The following is a 22,526-nucleotide window of genomic DNA, read 5'->3' on the forward strand; positions in this document are numbered from 1 at the left end:
CCACTATTTTTTTGTAACTTTGAACCCATTTTTTTCTGATTAAAACAAGAATTTACATCTTTAAGATGACTATATACTATAGGACAAATAATAATAAACTTCCTGCTTAACAGGATATTATTCAGATAAATACATGTGTTTATCACAGATTCATAGAACAATAGACCATCATTTTTGCTGACTTTATGGATGGACCCCAAACATCTCTCCCCTTTATCCCCCCCATAGATGGCCCTGTGTCCACATGACTGTTCTTCAATGTTCATGTCTGTGTTCAACCACCTTCAGGTACAGTGGGGGTCCCCGGTCTCTGGCATCTTTATTTTTGGGGGTCGCGGGCTGAAAAGGTTGAGAAGTTTGTTGGATGGTTGTGATTTTGTTCTTGCTTAAAAATATCTATAAAAAAACAACTATTAATTAAAAAGTGCCTGCTGAGGTGTGAATTAGTGCCGAGTCATTGTAGGTGATTCCCCAGCCCTGGTTTGTGAGTGAAAAAGGTTGATGCAGGTCTGAACGGTGACCTCCGTCGACCGCTCAGATGTTGCCAACAGACCAGCTCTGATGTCACATCGTTACACATGTCGGAGCTCGGTGCTCAGCGGGGCAGACGACACACCCGCCCACCCCCACTGACACGCCATCTGCCCTCACAGCTTCCAGGCACACTGATGGGCCGCCTTTACGTGCAAACGCACACGTGAAGATGCTGTCAGGACGTGTGGGGTCACAAACGACTATACCGACACCAAAGTGACGAGCGCAGAGGGACAGACGATGTTGTAACAGTGACAGGAGTGAACACGGGTCAGCATTTGTTTAAACACAATTCAATTAAATACTAACCAATTCAATAAATATCCAAAATAATACATTTCGGATGGTTCACGGTGCTTAAAATGAGACTTTAAAAAAAAAAAAAAACATTGACAAATGTCAAATAATTTAATAGTTTCATGCCTCCCAGCACCATCATCTAATGCTAGCCTCAGTTTAAAATTGTTTTTACATTTAAAGAAAAAAGAGATGAAAAACTAATAGCACGTTAAAATCTACAAATGAACAAAAAAGATCAAATATTAAAACAAACAACTAAAATAAATTGCTAAAAAAATGAATTAATTGCTAAAAAATAAATAATATTAAGATGAAAAAAATAACAAAAACATGAATAATATAAAAAATGAATAAATATATAAACACAAATTTTATATGATAAATATCAAAGTAAAATATAATGATAAATAAAAATAACAAAAATTACAAGTTAAAAATTTCATGAGAAAACATAAAGTACCATATATATATATATATATATATATATATTTTAGTCTGTGCAGTTAATTGAGATAATATAATGCAGTGGTCTACAAACAAAGGGCCGCGGACTGGTTTACGGTCCGTGGATTATTTGACGCCAGGCAGGCCTTAAGGAAAGCATATTGTTAATAAAATTATATGTAGTATTCTGGGTGTTTTATTTAAAAAAGGAAAAAGTGTCAGTTCCGCATGTGTGCGTTGGACTGCAAGGGATGAGAGTCACGATGAATTGCTTTACGTTATAAATGGAGGCGTGGTCTCTCGGAGGAGAATCCCTCTGATTCATCTGAAGCACGTAGTGGGAGGGGCTTTGGCTGTGGTGGCTCCGCCTCTTGGCTCGTTTGGCCGTATCGTTGGACCGTCTGCCTGGTCGGGCCGTGTGGGAGGAGTAATCCTCCGACTGCTTTCGTTCCTCATTGCCCGTCAGCGGCACGTAGCGCATCAGCGTCGCCTCTGTGAAGAAACACAGAATAACATGAATTATTGCTGCTTCTCAACAAATGACTTTAAAAGGTCAAACTAGTGACATTCACCACAATACAGGAAGCAGATAAAGACCGTGACATTTAATCAGAGCATCCGTCTGAGGTAAAAACATGCAACCACAATCTGAGCTGTAGTTTAAGACAAACACGGGAATCGGACACAAAATGACTCCTAAACCACACAAATTGACAGGAAAATACAGAAAACAATGGCAGAAATAGACATATTTACTCCAAAAACACACAAGATGACTACAAAAATGGACGAAAAACTGCAAAATATACAAAATGACACAAAAAATACACAAATTGTGACTCCAAAACACACTCACCAAAAACGCCAAAATTTAGAACCCCAAAAATACACATAAATGACTCAAAAAACGCAAAATGACAAAACAAATTGCAGGAATAAGTCCAAAAATACACAAAATTATAACAAAAACAAAAAATTAGAGGAAATTTACATCTTCGAAAAAAACACAAATGACTTCAAAAACGACAAGAAAAACACATAGAATTACTCCAAAAAACACACAAGGCGACTACGAGTACACAAAAAACCCAACAAAAATACACATAAATGACTCCGAACACATGAAATGAAAAAAAAAAAAAAAACTAATTGCAGGAATGACTCCAGAAACCCACACAATGACAACAAAAGCACAAATTTAGAGAAAAATGACATTGTCTAAAACAGGGGTCTGCAACCTGCGGCTCTGGAGCCTCATGTGGCTCTTTAACTCATTGGCAATGGCTCCCTAAAGCTTTAAAAAAATACTGAAATAAATAATTATTTTCTTACAGAGGGTATTATTGATTCATGATTGTGAAACCAAATAAAATCATGATGTAACAATTTGTCAACCTAAAAACAAATCACAATGTGCAATAACTCACCTCCTGAAACATCAACAGACCATCAACTTCCCTGCACCTGTGGTTAACCTTAAGTTTTAAATCGATGGTAAGATAACTAAATCAACTAAAAGTCTATTCTGGAAGTAAATATATATTTTAATTGTGTGGGGACAGATTAATTTAACTGCCAACAAGCCGGTTAAATATGCATGCTTGATATGTGGCAAGAAATTAGCAATTAGCATGTGTTGACTGACATTACGTGTTATCAAATTCAAGTTATTTTTTGTAGCCATTCAAATACATTATCTAAAAAAAATTGTTCACATAACATTATCCAATATTATTACACACTATGTTGTCTTCATTAAAAAGGTTTTTTTTTTTTTTTTTTTTTTTTCGGCTCCAGAAGGATTTTAATCCAGGTGAGATGAGGCAGAATGGCTCTTTTGAGAGTAAAGGTTGCAGACCCCTGGTCTAAAATAACAGAAATGACAGAATTATTTAGCATAATTACTCAGAAAAACACACGACTGCAAATATACAAAAAAGTAACTTAAAAATATACAAATGACACCAAAGATACACATAAATGACTCCAAAAACACACAGGATGACAACAAAAACACACAAGACAACAAGAAAAACACCCAAAACGACAACAAAATACCCCAAATTACTCTCAAAACACACTAAATGACTCCAAAAACACACAAGTCGACTACAAGTATGCAAAAAACCCACCAAAATTACACATAAATGACTTCAAAAACACAAAATTACAAAACAAATTGCAAGAATTTGTCCAAAAACACACAAAATAAGAAATACACAAAACTAGAGAAAATTTATATCTTCAAAAAAATAACACAAATAACTTCAAAAACACACAAAACGACAAAAAAAAAAAACACACAGAATTACTCCAAAATCACACAAATAATATACAAAAAAATAACTGAAAAATAAACAAATGACACCAAAGATACACATAACTGACTCCAAAAACACACAGGATGACAACTAAAGACAAAAAAATACACCAAATTACTCTCAAAACACAAAACAACAACAAAAACTGAGATGTTTTGTGAAAAATATATTAAACAACAACAAAAAGCCTTTGTTGCTTCCTGTGTTAAAGCTTTGATTGGTGATTATCCTTTATGAGCACCATCAGAATTACTCAAACCGTTTCCAACTGGTTTCTTCAACATGACCTCACCCGTGTTTGGGATTGGCTGGGGCGGGGTGTTCTCAGAGGAACATGTGACTTGTATTGATGACAGGTTTCACTTTTTGGACGTAGGCTGACACATACAAGCTAAGTATCACCTTCTAAACCCACTCCTCTCTCTTCCTCTGAATGGTGAAGAGAGGCTGGGGAGGAAACTCCATCTCATTCAGCTTTCCTCCCCCCCACGGTTGCTAGGCAGCGGGCCGACCAGAGGAAAATGATGGAGCTGCTGTCATGGCAACTGTGTGAGTGATTCAGGTGAGGGTCAGGGGGAAGTAGTCCTTTTCCTCCTCTTCTCTTCCCTGCTTTTCTAACATCTCCTGTGTTTTCCTTTTCCGTTTTTCTCTTCTTCTTTTCTTTCCTCAGAAGCAGCTCCTCCATTATTATAATCACCACGGAGCGCAGAGCGGACGTGTGCAATAATCTCTTACTATTCACAGTCTGACTAAATACCTGGTGAGATCCTAAGGAGACGCGTGACCTCTCACCTCTGCGGCTTTCCCGGTTGAGCCTGGCCGGGTCTTCGTAGTCGCCCACCCAGTTGCAGTCCACAGGCATGGAGATGGGCCTCAGCCTGCCTATGAGATCACACACACACCAGGGTTGGGATTAATTACAATTACTTTTTAACCACGGAAAGTCAATTAAAATTACCTTCTCAATTACTAAAGTTCAATTGCAATTACTGAGCATGAAATAAATAACCTAAAAAAAGTAAACCTTACTTTTCTGTTAGCATTTCTTATGACAACGAGTCCATTAATCAGCTGTAAAATACACTAAAAACAACGATCCATCATCTAATTTGTTTCTCATCTAATGGTTACCTTGTTAGGCTTCCTAGTCCGTTAAAATATAGGCTTTAATATTTTAAGTGTGGGCGTCTGAGCCTTTTTTGTGTCTGCATAACCCCATGATTTATATTTTTCTAAAATGCTAAAATGTGGGAAAGCTTGATATGTCATGATTGTCATGGCAATTACAATTACAAAGTCAATTATCTAAACTTAATTACAATTTACAAAATAATTATTATAAGTGATACACACACACACAAAATGTAGAATCAGAAGATGTTACATTGACTGTGCTAAGGATGATAAATAAGTAACAAACCATAAGTGGGCGTGGTGCAGTACACAGGCTCCTCCTCTTCCCGTTGGTGAGTCTCCTGATCCAGAAAGGAGTTTGGTGACTCAGATCGCTTGGCAACACTGACGCGAGACGCCTCGTCGCCGGACAACGGGCCCGTCTCGTCCCTATGGCAACAGATGGAGAGTCAGAGCTCGTTCTGGTCGCTCAGAGGCTTTGAGAGGTGAGACACACTCACCTGGGGGTGTAGGGCTCCGTGGGCGGAGGCGGGATGTAAAGGTCCTGGAGGGCGGAGCTCTTGGTGGGTGTGCCCGAGGGCGTGCTGGAACTGCTGCCTGGGCTTCTGGTTGGCTGGTGGTGTCAAAGAGGTGTCAAACTAGAGTTAAAAGGTCCTTAAGAAAATGATCTAAAGCAGTGTTTTTCAACCTTTTTTCAGCCAAGGTACATCTTTTCATTGGAAAAAAACTAACCAAAAATGTTAAAAAATTAAACTATGTAGGAAAAGCTTTAAACAAGAATAATAGCAAATACTACAAAATGTACCCACTAGGGCCGGGACAACACATCGACGTCATCGGTGATGTCAACGCAAAAAATACGTCGACCAAAATATATGCGCGCCAATGCGTCGTCTGACCAAAACATGGCGGCACCATAGAATAACTCCGTGTTTCAAAAGTGCACGGCACGCACTCGTTCGTCGAAGGTAGCCGGGTGTGACCGGACGGCTGCGCGTCGATGGGACAAGGAGGAAACACTCGCCGTGACACGCACACACACACAAAGAACAGAATGACAGGCTGCCAGCTCCCACTGCCTTTTTATTTTTTATTGAATGCTACCTCTGAATCTGAATGCATTATTTTGCACTTTCATATTCCTACTTTAACTTTATTTTGGAATTTTGAGTTGAAGAGCAATAATCATATATTGCAATGTTAAGGAATTCATGCTTTGTAATGTTAATCAACATGTATAAATTGCTTTTAGTCAATTAATGGGGAGATAATTGATAATCGAATCGACACAAACTGGAAAAATTAATCACTAGATTAATCGATGCATCAAAAAAATAATTGCTCGATTAATCGTTTAAAAAAATCAGCGTTCATCCCAGCCCAAGTACACACAAATTAAAAATGTACTATGGACTAACTATATAAAATACATTGTTACAGACTCAGGATTCAACTTCTTACAGCAGAAAAGTTAAGAACATTAGTCTTAAGCCTACAGGTTTTGAGTTAAGAGTAACTGTCAACAGTTTTGGGCTTGAATGTTCACTCGATTGATTAATTAACACGATTGTATTGCACGTGTCGACACGCCCCCATGAGTTGATTGAGATAAGTTCCTAATTATTGAAAAAAAAAACCCCTAAAACTCTCACTTCCACGTTAAGTTAGTGTAGTATTATCACGTCAACATGTTGCTGAGTCATACAGGTTATATGTGTCCGAACCCGGCCTCACCCACCTGGTTCCGTCGGGCTTAATAAAAGCTAGTAAAAAAAAAAGAAGCAGAGCTGCAGGTGGGTCACTCGACATGACTCGCTCTCATCAGTCTCGTTTATCGAGTGAACCGAAGCTGCAGAGACGCTGAAGCATTGCTCACTTGTTATTAAGATAGTTTAATGAAGCCTTAATCATGCGTTTGCCCCCTAATGATTGGCTGACTACTGAGGTTGAGAAATTGCCTGATTAGATATGCAGCAGAGCCCGCATTTTAAATGTAAAAAATTGCCGAAGATCAGGTTCATTTAATGGTGAAGGACAAAATCCTAAAAACGATTAAAATTCTATTTATTTGTGCAGCCTTAGTTCTGGGTGTTTTGTCCTTAGAGTGAACAGGTTGCAGGGTTTAACATCCACAGGAATGCAATGTTTTTTAAGTTCCTCCTGAATCTAAGCAGTAGACGCCATGGCTCGGCGCTGCATTGTGTTCCAGCTGGCAAACACACATCCCTGACCCAATTACTCACACTGCTGTGGACATTCTGGGAGAGGGAATTCTGCTGGGAATTAAATGGGCCACTACTGCAGTGCTTCAGTGAAAGCGATGGAGCTGTCGTGCTGGTCCCACCTGCAGGGCTAGTGGTTTCCAGCGCATGTTCTTCAGCAGAGCAGGGGCTGAGCTTAGCGTGCTCTGCGGACGCTTCTTTAAGGTCAACGACACGACGCCTTTGTCGGCCCTCAGCGAGCCGACCAGGTTACGCAACTGCCAGCCCACCTGAGCAGAGGAAAAGAACGTTTATCATCCCTGCATAGTAAAAAAAAAAGCTTGATTTGTGTCTAATGCAGTGATTGGATGCAGATACTTTAAGCCCTTTGTGCAAAGCAAGTGGGTGTAGAGGTGGCGAGTCTATCTATAGCCTGTATGTGATGTAACCTGCCCACCATTTCAAAGAAAGTACACAAAGTAATGTACAATCTCCTACATTTAAACACAATTTAAAAAAAAAAGTCAACTAGTACTCGAACTTGGTTTACAAGTACACTTTACTAATAAAGCAAACATGTCACTAAGTAACTATTTTATGCTAATAAGGGGGCGGGGAAAAGCAAATTGAGGCAGAGTTTCATTTTTATTCGACGACAGAAATATCAATATGTTTTGATGCAGTTTTTGTCCACATGTATTCTTTAAATTTGTCATTCGAGTTATTGTCACTTAAAAAATGGAGTTGACGAAATCTATAATAATTTTGTTTAGTTTTGTTTCTTTCCAGGGTGCTGGAATTGGTTTTGATCGCACCTAATTAGATTGCATTAGGTCTAATAGTACTTCTAGTGAATTGTGAGTGTACTAGTAGTACTAGTACAGAAAAATATGGTTTTACTCATTCTAGTGCGCGAGTAGACTGTAAAGCACAATGTTCCAAGTAAAAAGTCAAAGCTTTACTAGAACTACTTCTAACACAAAAATGTCTAGTAGACAAATTAGCTTAACTAGCAAGATTTACTTGACCAATGGTAAACCAAGATCAGTGCAAAAACATTAAATATGAGCACTAGAGCTTAAGGTTGATATCAATTTTATGCCCAAACGGCTTTCCTTAGAGTGTACTAGCATTACAAGTAAGCAAAAGTACTAGAGTAGTACTAGTAAGCAAACATTTAGTTTTAATAGTAAAGGTTTTTGTAGCACTTGTGTGCCACCGTACCATTAAAGCAAAACTATTAATAATAAAAACTCAAAGTTTTACCAGTAACACAAAATCGTCTACAAGTAAACAATTTAGCTTTACTAGTAAGGTGAACTCGGTCACTAGTAAATTAAAAACAAGGTAACCTAACACAAAAACTAGTAAAACTAAATGTTTGTTTACAAGTACAAATGAAGGAGAAAAGATTATAACCAAGTCCAGCTCCCTGATTGAAAAAAATCCCAGGAAATACCGCTAACCAAAAATGTTTTAAAATATTAAACTTAGTAGCCTATATTAACAATATACATATCATATCGAAAACATTTTTTTTAATGATCTTTCATATTTCTGTGCAGTTAACAATATCAGAATCAATCTTTCTTTGTGAAAAGCGCTTTTCATACAATAAAGCGCTACAAAGATAAAAACAACTAAAACATCCACCCAGTACAAACCCTGTCCACAGCACACAGACACACTGGTTAAAATAAGGACAATGGCACATGGCTGGGTGCAGAAGATCCAGGTAAGGAGATGTCACTAGGAGCTGTCTGCACCAGGAGCAGGACACAGACAACAAGAACCCTAACCTTCTTATCAAAGTGTCTTGAACACAAATCAAACAAAAAACAAAAAAATATTTGATCATCGTTCATATTTTGCATACGCGTCATGGGAGGGATAAAAGTACGATTAAAAAAACATATTCAATTAATAATACATATTATTAGAACTACAATGGACCTTTATTCTGTTGAATGTATTATTATTATTATTACATCTGTGCGCTTTGGGACGTGGGAGGAGCTCAGAGCAGCACAATGGCATATTTGCAGACAATAATTAATTCGTTTTCAAAAATCCTGTACTAGAGCGCTAGTGACCCTGTTTTACTTCAGTAATAGAGTGTACTCACACGAAAGTAAACCAAAATTGAGTACTAGTAGAGCTTAACTATGGTGGTTGCATCCCATAGTGAGACATCAGGGTTATATATTGTACATATCCTAAAGATATCACATTTATTGTTAAGACTGGAGCCTAATGTAGGGCAGGGACGCACCACTGTTTGATGATTGACTTGAATGACTTCATCTCCAGCGTGGATCTTCTTACAGCGGTCAGCAGGAGACTAGAGAGAGAGAGAGCAAACAGACGACTGTCCAACAACAGACTGTGATCAGCTCGGCAGGGCCACTTTTATACAAGGGGGTCTGACAATCCGTGTGGATTCAAATGTTAAGTTCTTATATACGACATAGGGCTCCAGTGGGGTGTGTGTAAAGCAGGATTATAGTATCTCACCGCTTCAGTCGTCCCTGTGATCACATGGAGGCCGTCGTAGGTGGACTTGATGTACATTCCCTAAAAGACAAGACACTTTAAATAATTCACCGTGTGATAAAAATTATAAATGTGTGGAACTTCTTCTCATGGAGCTCACCAGGCCCTCGGAGGGTTTGATGTTGGTGAGGTGGACGAGCTCGAGGTGGGCGGACTGGGAAACCAGCGGGTCTGACGACACACACACGATGTGCTCGCACACCTCCGACAGGGTCTTACACTGCGGCACAAACAGGAGGAGCGCGGCCAGTAAACAGGACTTTGTTAGTGAGATAAGAAGCAGCCGCTGCAACGGATCGAGTCCGTGAGGATTTTCTGAAGATTATTACATTTTTGCACAATGCTGCAGCAGTATTATTATATTACTGTTGCGAAAACAGCTTTATCTATATTAAATGATTGACAATATGATGCAATTTAGTGCAAAAGCAAACGTGGAATTTGAAAGTCAATAAGAAAGTAATGCAAGAGCAGTAGAATCCATGTTAATGATGGACAGGAGCTTTTAACAGAATCATTGACATCAAGTCCATCTTTTTCCTCCCATCATTAGCATCACTTCATTAAAGGGGAGAACATTATTAGGACCTTCTCATTACCCTCACGTATATTAAGCACAATTTACTGCCATTTGTAGCTCTAAGTTCTAGGAATGATCTATTCCTATTTTGTCCTGCCTTAGCTTAGCATTAACATTAGCCTAGCAATAGCATTAACATAGCATCAGCCTAACAATAGCATTCACTTTAACCTAGCATTAGCATTAATTGCTCCATTTATATTCTAGTTTCCAATGTTGTCAGTGTTTTTTTGTGTGGTTCCCAAAGTGAGGTACCCGTACCTCACTTTGGGAACCTAGGGTCTAAATAATCAGGAAAAGTTAAAGATGTTGATGTACCCTCTTTTGTCACACAAACCCTGAGGAAAGTCTTTTTAGGTGGGAGTTCTTTAACAGTTTGCAATTACTCAATAACTTAAGCCACCAGAGCGTCAGCTGAGCACTGTTTGAAGGACAGTAACTGTCCCTTTGGAGAGCTCTTCTTCTCAGCTTCATTGTCTACTACGAAACCGCAGAATTAGAACTGTCTATCCCTGCGGTAATAGATATTTTTCGTTTTTCTTCTCTTCTGGTAAACAAAACAGGTTTAAATTGGCATCTTTAACTATTCCTGACTATTCAGAGCAGCCAAAAGCAGCACACATTGGCATTTTGACCAAAATCTAAAAAGCAGGCTGAATGATTCACTCCAATAGAAAACAATGGGATGTTTACAGGCAGTGGGGCTGTGTGACATCATCAATCACGTGATTTCAAGATGGCGGAACACAGGCTCTAAAACTGTAAAGTACCACTAAATTGTTTTTGGAGTCATTTATAACAACTTTTAGCCTCAGACACACGAAAATTCCTTCTATATGTGGGTGTCGCCATTTTGGAGATTTCAGCCAATCAGCACTGATATATCATTTTGACGTCATGTCAGGATTACTCTTCGTATTTGCGCTCCAATATATAGTTTATGCTGAAACAGCATTATAATCTGATGTTTTAGTGCTTTCAGTTCCTTGGACATTCTGAACTTATTCCAAAGAAGCCCTGGAACATTACGACTGTGATTTCAAAATAAAATACGCCACAAAGTGTGTGTTTGTTTGGTATGCTTGTTTTGGGCATTTTCTAATTTAAGATGTTTCCGTTCCATTTGAGCAAAGCATTAAACTCATGCTGCTTTTAAAATTACCATCCATTACTCTATTTGCCCTTAGGCTGTGTCAGTAACAGTTGTATTTCTGGCCAAAAAGAGAAAAACTCCCATTCGTAGCAATGACAGTGTCTCCCATTTTAAAGACGCTGCAGGAATATATACCGGTACTTCACTCTAGAGTTAATGGAGGTGAATCCTTCTCAGAGTCGTATTTTTACTTTGGTTGACACGATCAGCTCGACACTCTGTCTGCAGCTTCTGGGATCATTTGAGTTCTTCACCAGTTGGAAGAAGAAGAAGAAAAAAGTGCTGACGGGGCTTTTCTGAAGGAGAAGTGGGGAGCATTTTTAAAAAATGCCATAAATTGCGTTGCTACATTGACAGTGAATTGTGAGCAGCAGGCGTCTAATTATCCATTTCCCTCAGTGAATCTCACCCGTTTGCCTTTTTCATTCACATGGCCAATTGTTCTCCATTTTGCTCCCATCGATCAGGTCGTCTCTGCAGCAGACGTTCTGATTAGTCGTGATAACCTGAGATGTGAAACTTATAACTCTGACAAACGCTCTGTTGCAGTGATTAGTGGTGTGCTTAGTCACACTTGTTCAACAAATCCAAAGGTCTACTGTGAGAAAATATAGTAGTTACTGTATGTGTCAAACTCAAGGATCGGGGGCCAAATCTGGCCCTTTATGTCAGTGGTTCTCAAACTTTTGTGGCTAAAGTACCCCTCTCTCTAACTTTTGAATGCAGTCTCCACTTTGTCCGACAACTATATTTTGCTCAGAATTCTGTAGGAAAACAAAACCCAATAGAGCGTAATGATGGAACGAATGAGTGATGTGGGACCAAGACTGACCTTGTGTATTTTCAGTTCATGTTGTAATCAAGATAATTTCTATCATCATTTTGTGCGTTTATTTTGAAATTTTGTGTACATTTTTATTTTACTTTGTGTAGTTTTGTGTGTTGTTGGTGTTATTTAAATTATTCTTTCTCAGTGTGTGTGTTCATGGTGTCGTTTGGTTGTTTCTTATGTTGATTTGGATGTTTCTCTGTTATTTTTGTGAATTTTGTAGTGATCTTGTGTATTTTTCTCTCATCTAGTTTGTCTATGTTGTCGTTTTGTGTGTTACTGGTAGTAGTCATTTTCTCTCAGTGTGTGTGTTTTCGGTGTCATTTTGTGTATTTTGTTATTGTTTGTCTGTTCTTCTCATTATTCAGTATATTTCTCTCTTTTTTTGTGTGTTTTTGTTGTTGTTTTGTGAGTTTCTGGTAATATTTAGTATGATTATCATTTTTAACTAAAGATAAACATTGTAAAACCTGTTATTTTTAATGCTTTTATTTATTAATTTTTCCCTCTCTGTCAAGTACCGCCTGTAAGTGCCATCACGTACCCCTAGGTGTACATGTATCGCCATTTGAGATACACTGTTTTAGAGCATCAAATTTGGCCCACAGGAGACATAAAAAACATGAATTATTGTGTAAATTACCATTTAATCCAGTAGTAGACATCTCAAAATCACCAATTTAATGAAACTATATAACATTTTAAGGGGTTTGCTGTTTTCCTTTGTTTAAATCACATAAATTCAGTCAATTGCATTTGGAAATCGTGAAAATAATTCTAAATTTTTCCACAAATTCTGTAATTTCTCACAAACAATTCCACATAATTCCTCTAAATTACACATGAAATGGTTACAAAATCAAATAATTTTTACTTAATGTTAAACAAAAATACAAAGGGGGTACAAGGGACAAAAAAAAAGAATTGGGAACCACTGATGTAGGGAAAGCCGATGATACAGAAAAACAAACAGAATCAGAGGCTCTACATTTCCGCTCAAATATGTGTTTAACCATGTTTCTTGTGATTTTGTTTACAGTTTTCTGTATAGTATTATCCACAGTGAGCTCTCAGAAGCGGACAGAGGATGTGTGTGGAAACAGAGAGCATGCTGGGGCAGGACTCACCACGTGCAGGATTTTGTTCTCCGTCTCAAACACCGTACAGTCCTGTGCGAGCAGATAAAACTCAATGTAAACATGTTTCATCTGGTGCTGCCACAACACCTCTGCACACGTCAGTGAACACCTGAGCACACGCACACACACACACACACACACACACACACACACACACACACAAGAATGAAAGCACGGCGACATCAAAAGGCACATTTCCTTTAGACACATGGAGACAGACTGTGACAAGCACAAATAGCACAGGGTCGGGACCAGGAGGCTGAGAATGCTGCCTCACACCCACACACACACACATGCACACACACACAGTGTGCACACATGCTCACTTTTTCTCTTTGGGGACATACGACAATCCATGACAGCTCCTGCCTCGCGCTCCAGTGCGCACATGCACACACACACACACACACACGCACACACACACGTACATACCTGCTGTACAATGGTGGTGAGCTCCAAGCAGAGCTGGATGACATTATTCCTGGTTACTGAATAGTCTGCCACTACAGCGAAGGGAGACCTGCCAGGAAGAGATAACAACACAGTTTCTCTCGTTGGTCAGGAGGAAACGAGAAACTACCTTTAATATAATCTCTAATATAACTCTGGATGCAAATGCAACAACTGCTAAAGAACTACAATAACAGGCAGAGATAGTCGTTCAATGTCAATGAAGTGCATTGTGGATGATTTTCCATCGACTTTGTTAGATCTTAACACTTCACTTTTAGAATGCTAATGCTAGGTTAATGCTTTAGCTCGGAGAATTCTAATGCTAGGTTAATGTTATTGTTAGGTTAAAGCTATAGTAATGCTAGGATAATGGTATTGCTAGGGTAACGCTGATGGTAGGTTAATTCTAATGCTAGGTTAATGCTTTAGCTAGGAGAAATCTAATGCTAGGTTAATGCTTTAGCTAGGAGAATTCTAATGCTAGGTTAATGTTATTGCTAGGAGAATTCTAATGCTAGGTTAATGTTATTGTTAGGTTAAAGCTATAGTAATGCTAGGATAATGGTATTGCCAGGGGAATGCTTTAGCTAGGAGAATTCTAATGCTAGGTTAATGCTTTAGCTAGGAGAATTCTAATGCTAGGTTAATGTTATTGTTAGGTTAAAGCTATAGTAATGCTAGGATAATGGTATTGCTAGGGTAACGCTGATGGTAGGTTAATTCTAATGCTAGGTTAATGCTTTAGCTAGGAGAAATCTAATGCTAGGTTAATGCTTTAGCTAGGAGAATTCTAATGCTAGGTTAATGTTATTGTTAGGTTAATGTTAGGTTAGTGCTAATATTAGGTTAATGCTAATGTTTGGCTAGTATTAATGCTAGGCTAATGCTATTGTTAGGCTAATACTAGGCTAATGCTAAAGCTAGCTAACGCAATTGCTAGTTAATGCTAAGCTAACGCAGTGCTACGAGGGCCAGCACCTGCATCCTCATTTGCATTTTCTTCAGGAAATGCTAATATTCTAATTAGTATTGTTATTTTCTCTACTGTAATGTGTGCACTTGTCTGTAATCCTTATTTAAGTAACAGTCTTTTACTTAACTTTTTCTTTTGTTTGTTTCTTCTTTTCTTTTGTAAAATGCTTAAGCCTCTGTAAGAAATTAATTTCCCCCTGGGATAAATAAAGCACTTTTGATTCCGATTATTACAATGTAGAACTGGTAATAGATAAAACAAAAGTAGAAAGTGTATATGAAATCTAATAGGTGTGTTTTCAACCATGTGTGTTGTGTTTTTAATTCTAATTTATGCTGTGAGTAACAATTAATTGCAAATGGCATAAATAATTAAAATAATCAAACCAAACAGAAGTATGGAATCAGAACAAAGGCAACTCTCCATCGTCTGATCCGTCTCGAGGGGTGTTCGGCTACTTTTAACACAGAGACTCAACAATGACGTTCTTCCTGGGAGGAAAAAGGGGACACAGCTCCAGTGGCTGCGTTAGTGAACCAAGTAAATAGGCCACATTTTTTCTGAGCGTGTTCTCCACTTCTCCTTCAACAAACATGGAAAAAACTCTGGTCAATGTCGCGAAATGTTTTAAAAAGCAGCTTTTTGTCCGTCTGAAATAAAATAAAAAAAACGGCGTGAAAAGGATTGTTACTTGGGCCACTTTGGCTTCCATTGTGCTGTTTTGCAACCGGCAGCGTTAATTCCTGACGTCTCCCACATGTCTGTGAGCGCGCTCAGAGTTTCCACAGAAACCAGACCATTCTGCTCCTGTCAAGTTTGTTTTAATAAAAAAAAAAAAAAACCCGCAAGAGGACGACCTATAAAACCTTTGTTTCTCCTGCGCTAACACAATCTTCACAAATGAAGTCCTGGGTGAATTGTAGCATCGGCGTCTATTCAGGTGTGAAAAGGGCGCTGATGATAAGTAACATGCGGCTGCTAATGGGCTGCTAATGACTCGCACAGGACCAACGGGGCTGCAGAATGCATGCTGTGATGCTCACACACAACATAAAAAGAAATGAGCAACAGGAAGTTGTGATCGTACTTCATTGTCCTCAAGACCTTGAAAGAAATCCAGCCGACGTCTCCAGTGTGTGATAAATCTGTGGCGTGAGTGATTTGGGTCATCTATCGAGGCTGAGGACTGAATGTTTGATAACCCCAAAATGGTTTTTCCTACAACGAGGCAGGGCTAATACATTGTAATGCGAATCTTTGGGTGTCTCACAATTCGATTCGATTCCAATTCATAGGGTCACGATTCGATTCAAAATTGATTCTCGTTTTAAAAGATTCTCAATTCAAACGATTCTCGATTCAAAAATTGATACAATGCATAATGTGTTAAGGCAAATGATGCCGTCAAAAAAATACAGTTTGTATAAGATAATTAAAAAAAAACTGATTCCAATGATGTAATCACATAAAGGCAAAATTAAGACAAAAGGTAACATTTATTCTTGCTAAACAAATAAAAGCACACACACACACTCCTTGTGCTGTTTATATAATACATTATAAGTTGGGGTCGCTGTTGTTTCCTGTTGGGATCGTGTTAGACTGTAAAGGTCTGGGTGACTTTGTGTGTTTTGACCTAACACTGTTGCCATAGTAATATGAAATCTTGAAAGCTCATGGCCTACTAGTCTCTACTAAGTTCTTGTATTTTTGGCTTGAAAAAACATATGCTTGTGAGTATGTTTAAGTGTACAGTTTGATCACAAATTGTGAGTTATATAAATCACTGCTGATCACAGTAAATGTTAGCATGAGCAGATACATGCTTTTTCCCATAGACGTTAGCATGAAGCTAGCAGACTTTTTGTATAGCGGTATTTTCTATATTATATATACTAATATGTATTTGTATGTTCAGTTTACAGTGTTTCCTGAGTAAAGACTGCAAGCGGATCTTCTGAATCAGTGTTTTTCTTGAATTTTTTTAAAATTAGAAAACTGATTTTTGAAATTTATGAATCAATTCAGAATTGTGGATGCTTAGACTCGTGATTATTATGTGAATCAATTTTTTCCTCCACCCCTACTAATTAATACAACATATTTAATAGTCTGGTATTTAAAATCTAAAGTAATACACAACCCATCCCGTGAATGCACTTTAGACCAGTGGTTTTCAAACTTTTTTGGTTCAAGTACTTTTTTTTTTACTTTAGAATCCAAGCATCCCCTTTTTTTTACTTTAGAATCTAAGTACCCCCGTTGTCTGACTACAACATTTTGCTCAAAATCTATGAAACAACAACAATACAGCATAAAGCTGCAATGGATGAGTAATAAGTATAACACACATCTCCCTCCTGATGTGGGACCAACACTGACTTTTGTATTTTCAGTTCATGTTCTAATTAAAATAATTTCAGTCACCATTTTGTGTATTTTTGTGTCATTTGTTGTTGTCTGTTCTTTATATTTTTCAGTATATTTTTCTCTTATTTTGTGTGTTTTTGTTGTCATTTTTGTGTGTTGTCGGTATTATTTAAATCACATGTACCCCCATTTGAGAAACACTGCTTTAGATGATCAGAAATGTCTTTGAAGTCTTTTATGTTAACGTTTACCCTCAAACACGCAATATCGCTTTAAAAGTCCGGCATAATTAATGTATTAGTAACGTCTTCTTTTTTAGATCTACTTAGTGTTTTCCAGATATTGTCAGTTATCTCGATCAGTGATCCTGATCATGGTACCGCGATCAATCACACTTAAGTTGAAAGGCTTGGAATAATTTTCCGTCCCATTAATAACAATAATAAATATATGAGCACCAACATTTTTTTTTTCAAGAAAATCAATGAAATGCGCAATCCAGATTCGATCCAGATTAAGCCAAGAAACCAACCCGACATAACTGAATGACGAACAGAGAGATCGATCAGCGATCCAGAACCCAGAATCTGAACACTGACCCAGATCTCCTCCAACATGTAATGGAATCTTCCACGGCGGAAGGTCTACAGTATGTTTGGTTAAAATGTTGTCAAAATCTGTTGAGCATTTTTGACATAATCCTGCCAACAAACAAACACTGATGAGAACATGACCTCCTTGACTTTATTTATCTTAATTTATATACATTTAGAAAATATATTATATATTTCAAATGACCACTTCTGAAATATTTCAGAGGAAATCATACAAACTTTTAATATTAATATTCAATTAAGAGAAAACATGTACAGTGATTGTAAAGGGTGTGTTTGACGTTTATCATACCTTTTTAAATTATTTAAAAAAAAAAATTGGGGCATGCAATTTAGCTCCCCTCCAGCAGATGGCGCCCTAGGCGGCCGCCTGTGTCGCCTGTAGGGAAGGCCGGCCCGGAACAGGCCTGAACCTGAGGGCCCCTCCAGTGCTCCATACGGGCTACCGTGTTGGTTACCCCTGGTTTATATTTTAGCCTTTAGCGGCTTATCTGCTCTGTATGTCTGAGTAAACGTGACTCAAATAGCGGGAAAAGCTAAAAAAATAATTTAATGGGAACCCCTTAACATTTGTCCTCATTCTAATCAGACAGGGACAGTTAAGCACTCAATGGAACAAAAACATGGCCTTAGAGTTATAACTGTACCAGCTACAGTGCGTAATTAGTCTCCCTTAATCTAGGGCTGACTGTTGTGTGCACATTACATTCGTATCATTTTCTAATCATTACTATGAGGCGTTTCAACACACAGAAAGTCTTCAACCACGACTCTCCCTGCTCATTAGTGTCATTTTTGCCATTTACTGTTGCATCATCCTGCGTGGGCGGCTGCGCTTGCATAAGTGTGTTTGTGTGCGTCCACGTGGGTGTGTGTGTGTGAGCGTGTGTGTGTCCATGATATGCTCGGCCTGAGGACGGCTGTGGGTCGGTGGCATTTTGAGAAAAGATGTCAAAGACCTCCGCTTGTGCATCTGAGGAGTTTTGTGTCGGAGATCGTGTCGAGTCGTACATAAACGATGCGACGGGGAGGAGAGGAGAGCAGAGCGAAGGGGGAAGGAGCACGATGAGATGAAAGCTGTGACATTATCCTCAGAAAACGAAACAAAGGGGTTTGTACCAGATGGTAAACATTAACAACGGCAGGTTTATGGCCATTTTAAGCCTGAAATGTAAAAGTCTTGAAAAATACTAAAGTTGTTACTTTAAGTCAGGGTTGGGATCAAATATAATTGTAATTGCATCATTGATAACTAATTACAATTATGGCTAATTATAATTTTAAAAATCTGTTGCTGTCATAATCGTAATTAAATTGTAATTGAGTTCAGATAATTGACTTTGCAATTGTAATTGCCATGAAAATTCTACAAAAATTGACAATTGTAATTTACCGCAAAACTGGGGAACCATGTTACAGTTCTATGTACAGTTCTACACATATATTGTGTAGTTAATAATTATTAAAATATGTTTTAGATCAAGCTTTCCCACATTTTACCATTTTAAACAAATCTAAATTGAGGGTTATGCTGACACAAAAAAGGCTCTGACGCCCACACCAAAAATATTAAAACCTATATTTTCATTGATTAGGAAGTCTAACAAGGTAATCAATAGATAGGAAATAAATTATATGATAAATATTTGTTTTTAGTGTATTTTACAGGTGATTTAGGACCCGTTATCAAAGGAGATGCTAACAGAAAGCTAACACAAGAGGAAGGTTACCTTTTATTAGGTCATTTATTTCACACTCAGTAATTGTGATTAATTGTAATTGAACTTTAGTAATTGAGAACGTAATTGTAGGTGCATTTCTGAGGATTCAAATCAAAATAATTGTAATTTAATTGTTATTGGTCACTGTAATCGTAATTGAATTGTAATTGAACATGGGTAATTATAAAGTATATATAAGTAAAATATATATAAAGTAATACCTATTATTGCACAAAATGTTGCATTACAACTTTGGGCACAGATTTTATTTCATCACCAGTTCCAATGGGCACTAAACCATGTGATGAGCCTGGAGTGAACATGAGGTGGTGCAACAGATGGCGCAGCCCGCACAGAGTCCTAAAGTCAACACCCTGCTCTCCGTTTAGGATGACACAGCAAAAAACTCACAAACAACAAAGCAGCCAAATCTTGTGAGCAGAGCAGTGGCTGCTGCAGTATTGATTGTGATCATCATCTTTCTGCAGTGTTAGATTTTCCCAGAAACCGTCCAGATGTGGGCAATAACTACTCCTGACATCTTCTCTACACGTGCACTGGTGAATAAAAAAGACGATTCACCTGTCCAGCCAGGCCAGCAGGCTCTTAGCAGCCGTGATCAGGTCAACCACCGACGTCAGCAGATCGTTGGGGAGCCGGCGCGAGCTCCTGCTTTCTGATTGGCTGCTACGACGGCGACCCGAAATGAAGTTCTGCAGGTTCTTGGCAGAGGCGCCGAGTTTGTGTGCCAGAGTTCGCACGCTCTCCGTCTCCAGCCCTGAGTTCTGGGTGAAAACACAAAAAAGATGGATGAGTCCAGTTCACGCTCTGTCCCGGAGGGCCGCAATCCCGCACGTTTCAGGAATTCCTTACAAAGATTTCTGGGTAATGCTTTACTTGAAGTTTTATACATGAGGCTGATATTATGCTGTCAATATTATGACATTACACCCGTCATTAACATGAATAATGTCTTATGAAGGCTGTCATTAAGTGCTGTTCCTTACCCTAACCCCTAACCCAGGGATGTGAATGTCATTTTAGTTGAGGGGCCAAATATGAACCAGTTTGAGCTCAAGTGGTACACTTGTGTGATAGTTTTTAATATCAGTCCCTGCTGGATCTTCACTTCAAAAGTTCTTATTTCGTAACTATTTTTTGTGTAATTTGCAGGAATTGTTTGTGCGAAATGGCAAGATTTGTGGAAAAATTGAGTGTTCTTTCCACAATTTGCAATTAAAAATGACTGCATTGATGTGATATTAACAAAGGAAAACTGCAAGCCCCTAAAAATATTATAAAGTTTCATGAAAGTGGTGAATTTGAGATACAGTATCTACAACCTGATTATTTGGTAATTTACACACCAAATCATATTTTCTCTGTCATTTTTACCGTCTCCTATGGGCCAAATTAGATGCTCTAAAAGGCTGGATTTGGACCCCGGGCCTTGAGTAAGACATATGTGCCCTAACCCTAACCCCAAACTCAAGCCTTAACCTTAACTCTACCTAAGCATCACCCTAACCTTAATTCTCCCTAAGCCTAACCCTAACCTTAACTCTACCCCATACCTAACCCTACCCCTACATAACTCTAACAAAGCCTAACGGTTAACTCCACCTAAGCTTAACCCTAACCCTACCTAACCTTACCCTACCCCTACCTAACCCTAACTAAGCCTAACCCTAACCTTACCTAGTGTCTAACCTTAACCAACCCCACTAGATCCCTCCACCTAAACCAAAAAATGCCAACATAGCTCCAAAGGTGTCATAATTTAGACAGCCTTCATGACACTTTATTCATGCTAATGAGAGATATCGACAGCGTAAGGTCAGTCTTATGTATAAAACTTCAAGTGAAGTGTTACAGATTTCTGTCAGGAAGCAAAATGACACCTTTGATCAGTTTACTGCAGGTTTTAATTCCTGACCTGAGAACACAGGGTTAACGCTATGATATAAGCTTGAAATCCAAATCTCGTTTTCTCAGTCGTGACCCAAAGCTCTCGACCATAAGTGAGAGGAGTGATGTCGTGACTCTGCTTTCATTTCATTTCACTGAACCACTGCTAATCCCACCATCCTTATTCTTCAAACCTCGAAGGCACTGATTCACCTGCAAAACCAAGTCCAACTCAGCTGTGAATTGTAAATAAGAAACATCATCACAACACGTTTTCAATGGAAATAAAGAATATATACTGTAATGACTGGGTTGATTTTCTCTATTCATAAATCCTATTTTCTTGACGGCTACAAAAGGCAGATAAAGGGATCAAACATAAGGCATGTGGGACAAAATTGGCCTGCCTTGGCATCCAATCTGGCCTAAGGACACATTACATGCAAATATTTGGAAAAAAAAAATAGTTGCAATGCTTGATTTGTGCACTAGGGGTGGCACTGATTATGTGAGCGCAAAACCAAAGAACAGAACTGAACAGCCAATGCAACTGACCCACCTAAAGTATTGTAAAAGCACAAATTGACAAAAAATACACAAATTTGACTCCACAACCACACAAAAAAAAAATAACACAAAAAATAAATATGCAAAACCCCAACATAGACAAATGTACTCCAAAAAACAGACAAAGGAAGAAAAAAATATACAAAACTAAAACAAAAATACAGACTCCAAAAACACACCTGCACCTGATACAAACAAATAACAAAAAAAAAAAACATATACAAAACCACAATAAAATAACATGTAAATAACTTGGACACAAAATGACAACACAAATATACAAATTGACTCCAAAAACACACAAAAGGAGAAAAAAAAATACAAAAACCACAACAACAAGGCAAAAACTCAGACTGCAAAAACACACAAAAAATAAAAAAACAAAAAGAATAAGAGAAAAAATACACAAAATCACAAAATAAATACACATCGTAACTGCCAAAACACACAAAATAGCAAAAACACAAAAAAATTTAAATATGCATAATGACTGCAAAAATGCACAAAACAAACAAACATAAAAAAAAACACTCCAAAACAAAATACACAAAGCTACAAAAACACACATAATTACTGCAAAAGAGAAAAGGGGGGAAAAAACAACAGAAAAACACACAAAACAAAATAAAAAATACACAGTGTCTCGTCCAAAAATAGAAAAATCCCTTTGTTCTTTCCTTTAATAATGTTTACATGGTCATTTATTGAAATGTTGACATGAATGTTGATCAT

At 38.1% G+C, this 22,526-nt stretch overlaps 1 protein-coding gene across 2 annotated transcripts in view; it reads right to left on the minus strand.

Annotated features, from left to right (window-relative positions):
• Window positions 1-22,526, minus strand: part of cnksr2a (connector enhancer of kinase suppressor of Ras 2a) — a 56,264-nt gene that overhangs the window by 15,873 nt on the left and 17,865 nt on the right. The window contains exons 3-13 of one of the 2 annotated variants that reach the window (XM_028434085.1): window positions 19,902-20,104; window positions 13,621-13,708; window positions 13,177-13,218; window positions 9,588-9,707; window positions 9,449-9,508; window positions 9,207-9,275; window positions 7,078-7,224; window positions 5,234-5,346; window positions 5,020-5,162; window positions 4,392-4,481; window positions 1,556-1,770 (exon numbers count right to left, since the gene is read on the minus strand). In XM_028434085.1, the coding sequence (XP_028289886.1) occupies window positions 1,556-1,770; window positions 4,392-4,481; window positions 5,020-5,162; window positions 5,234-5,346; window positions 7,078-7,224; window positions 9,207-9,275; window positions 9,449-9,508; window positions 9,588-9,707; window positions 13,177-13,218; window positions 13,621-13,708; window positions 19,902-20,104 (1,290 nt within the window). The remainder of the gene's footprint in view (window positions 1-1,555; window positions 1,771-4,391; window positions 4,482-5,019; window positions 5,163-5,233; window positions 5,347-7,077; window positions 7,225-9,206; window positions 9,276-9,448; window positions 9,509-9,587; window positions 9,708-13,176; window positions 13,219-13,620; window positions 13,709-19,901; window positions 20,105-22,526) is intronic. The other variant, XM_028434086.1, reaches the window with a different exon arrangement.

Source organism: Gouania willdenowi, chromosome 20 (assembly GCF_900634775.1).
Source record: "Gouania willdenowi chromosome 20, fGouWil2.1, whole genome shotgun sequence".
NCBI classification, from domain to species: Eukaryota; Metazoa; Chordata; class Actinopteri; order Blenniiformes; family Gobiesocidae; genus Gouania; species Gouania willdenowi.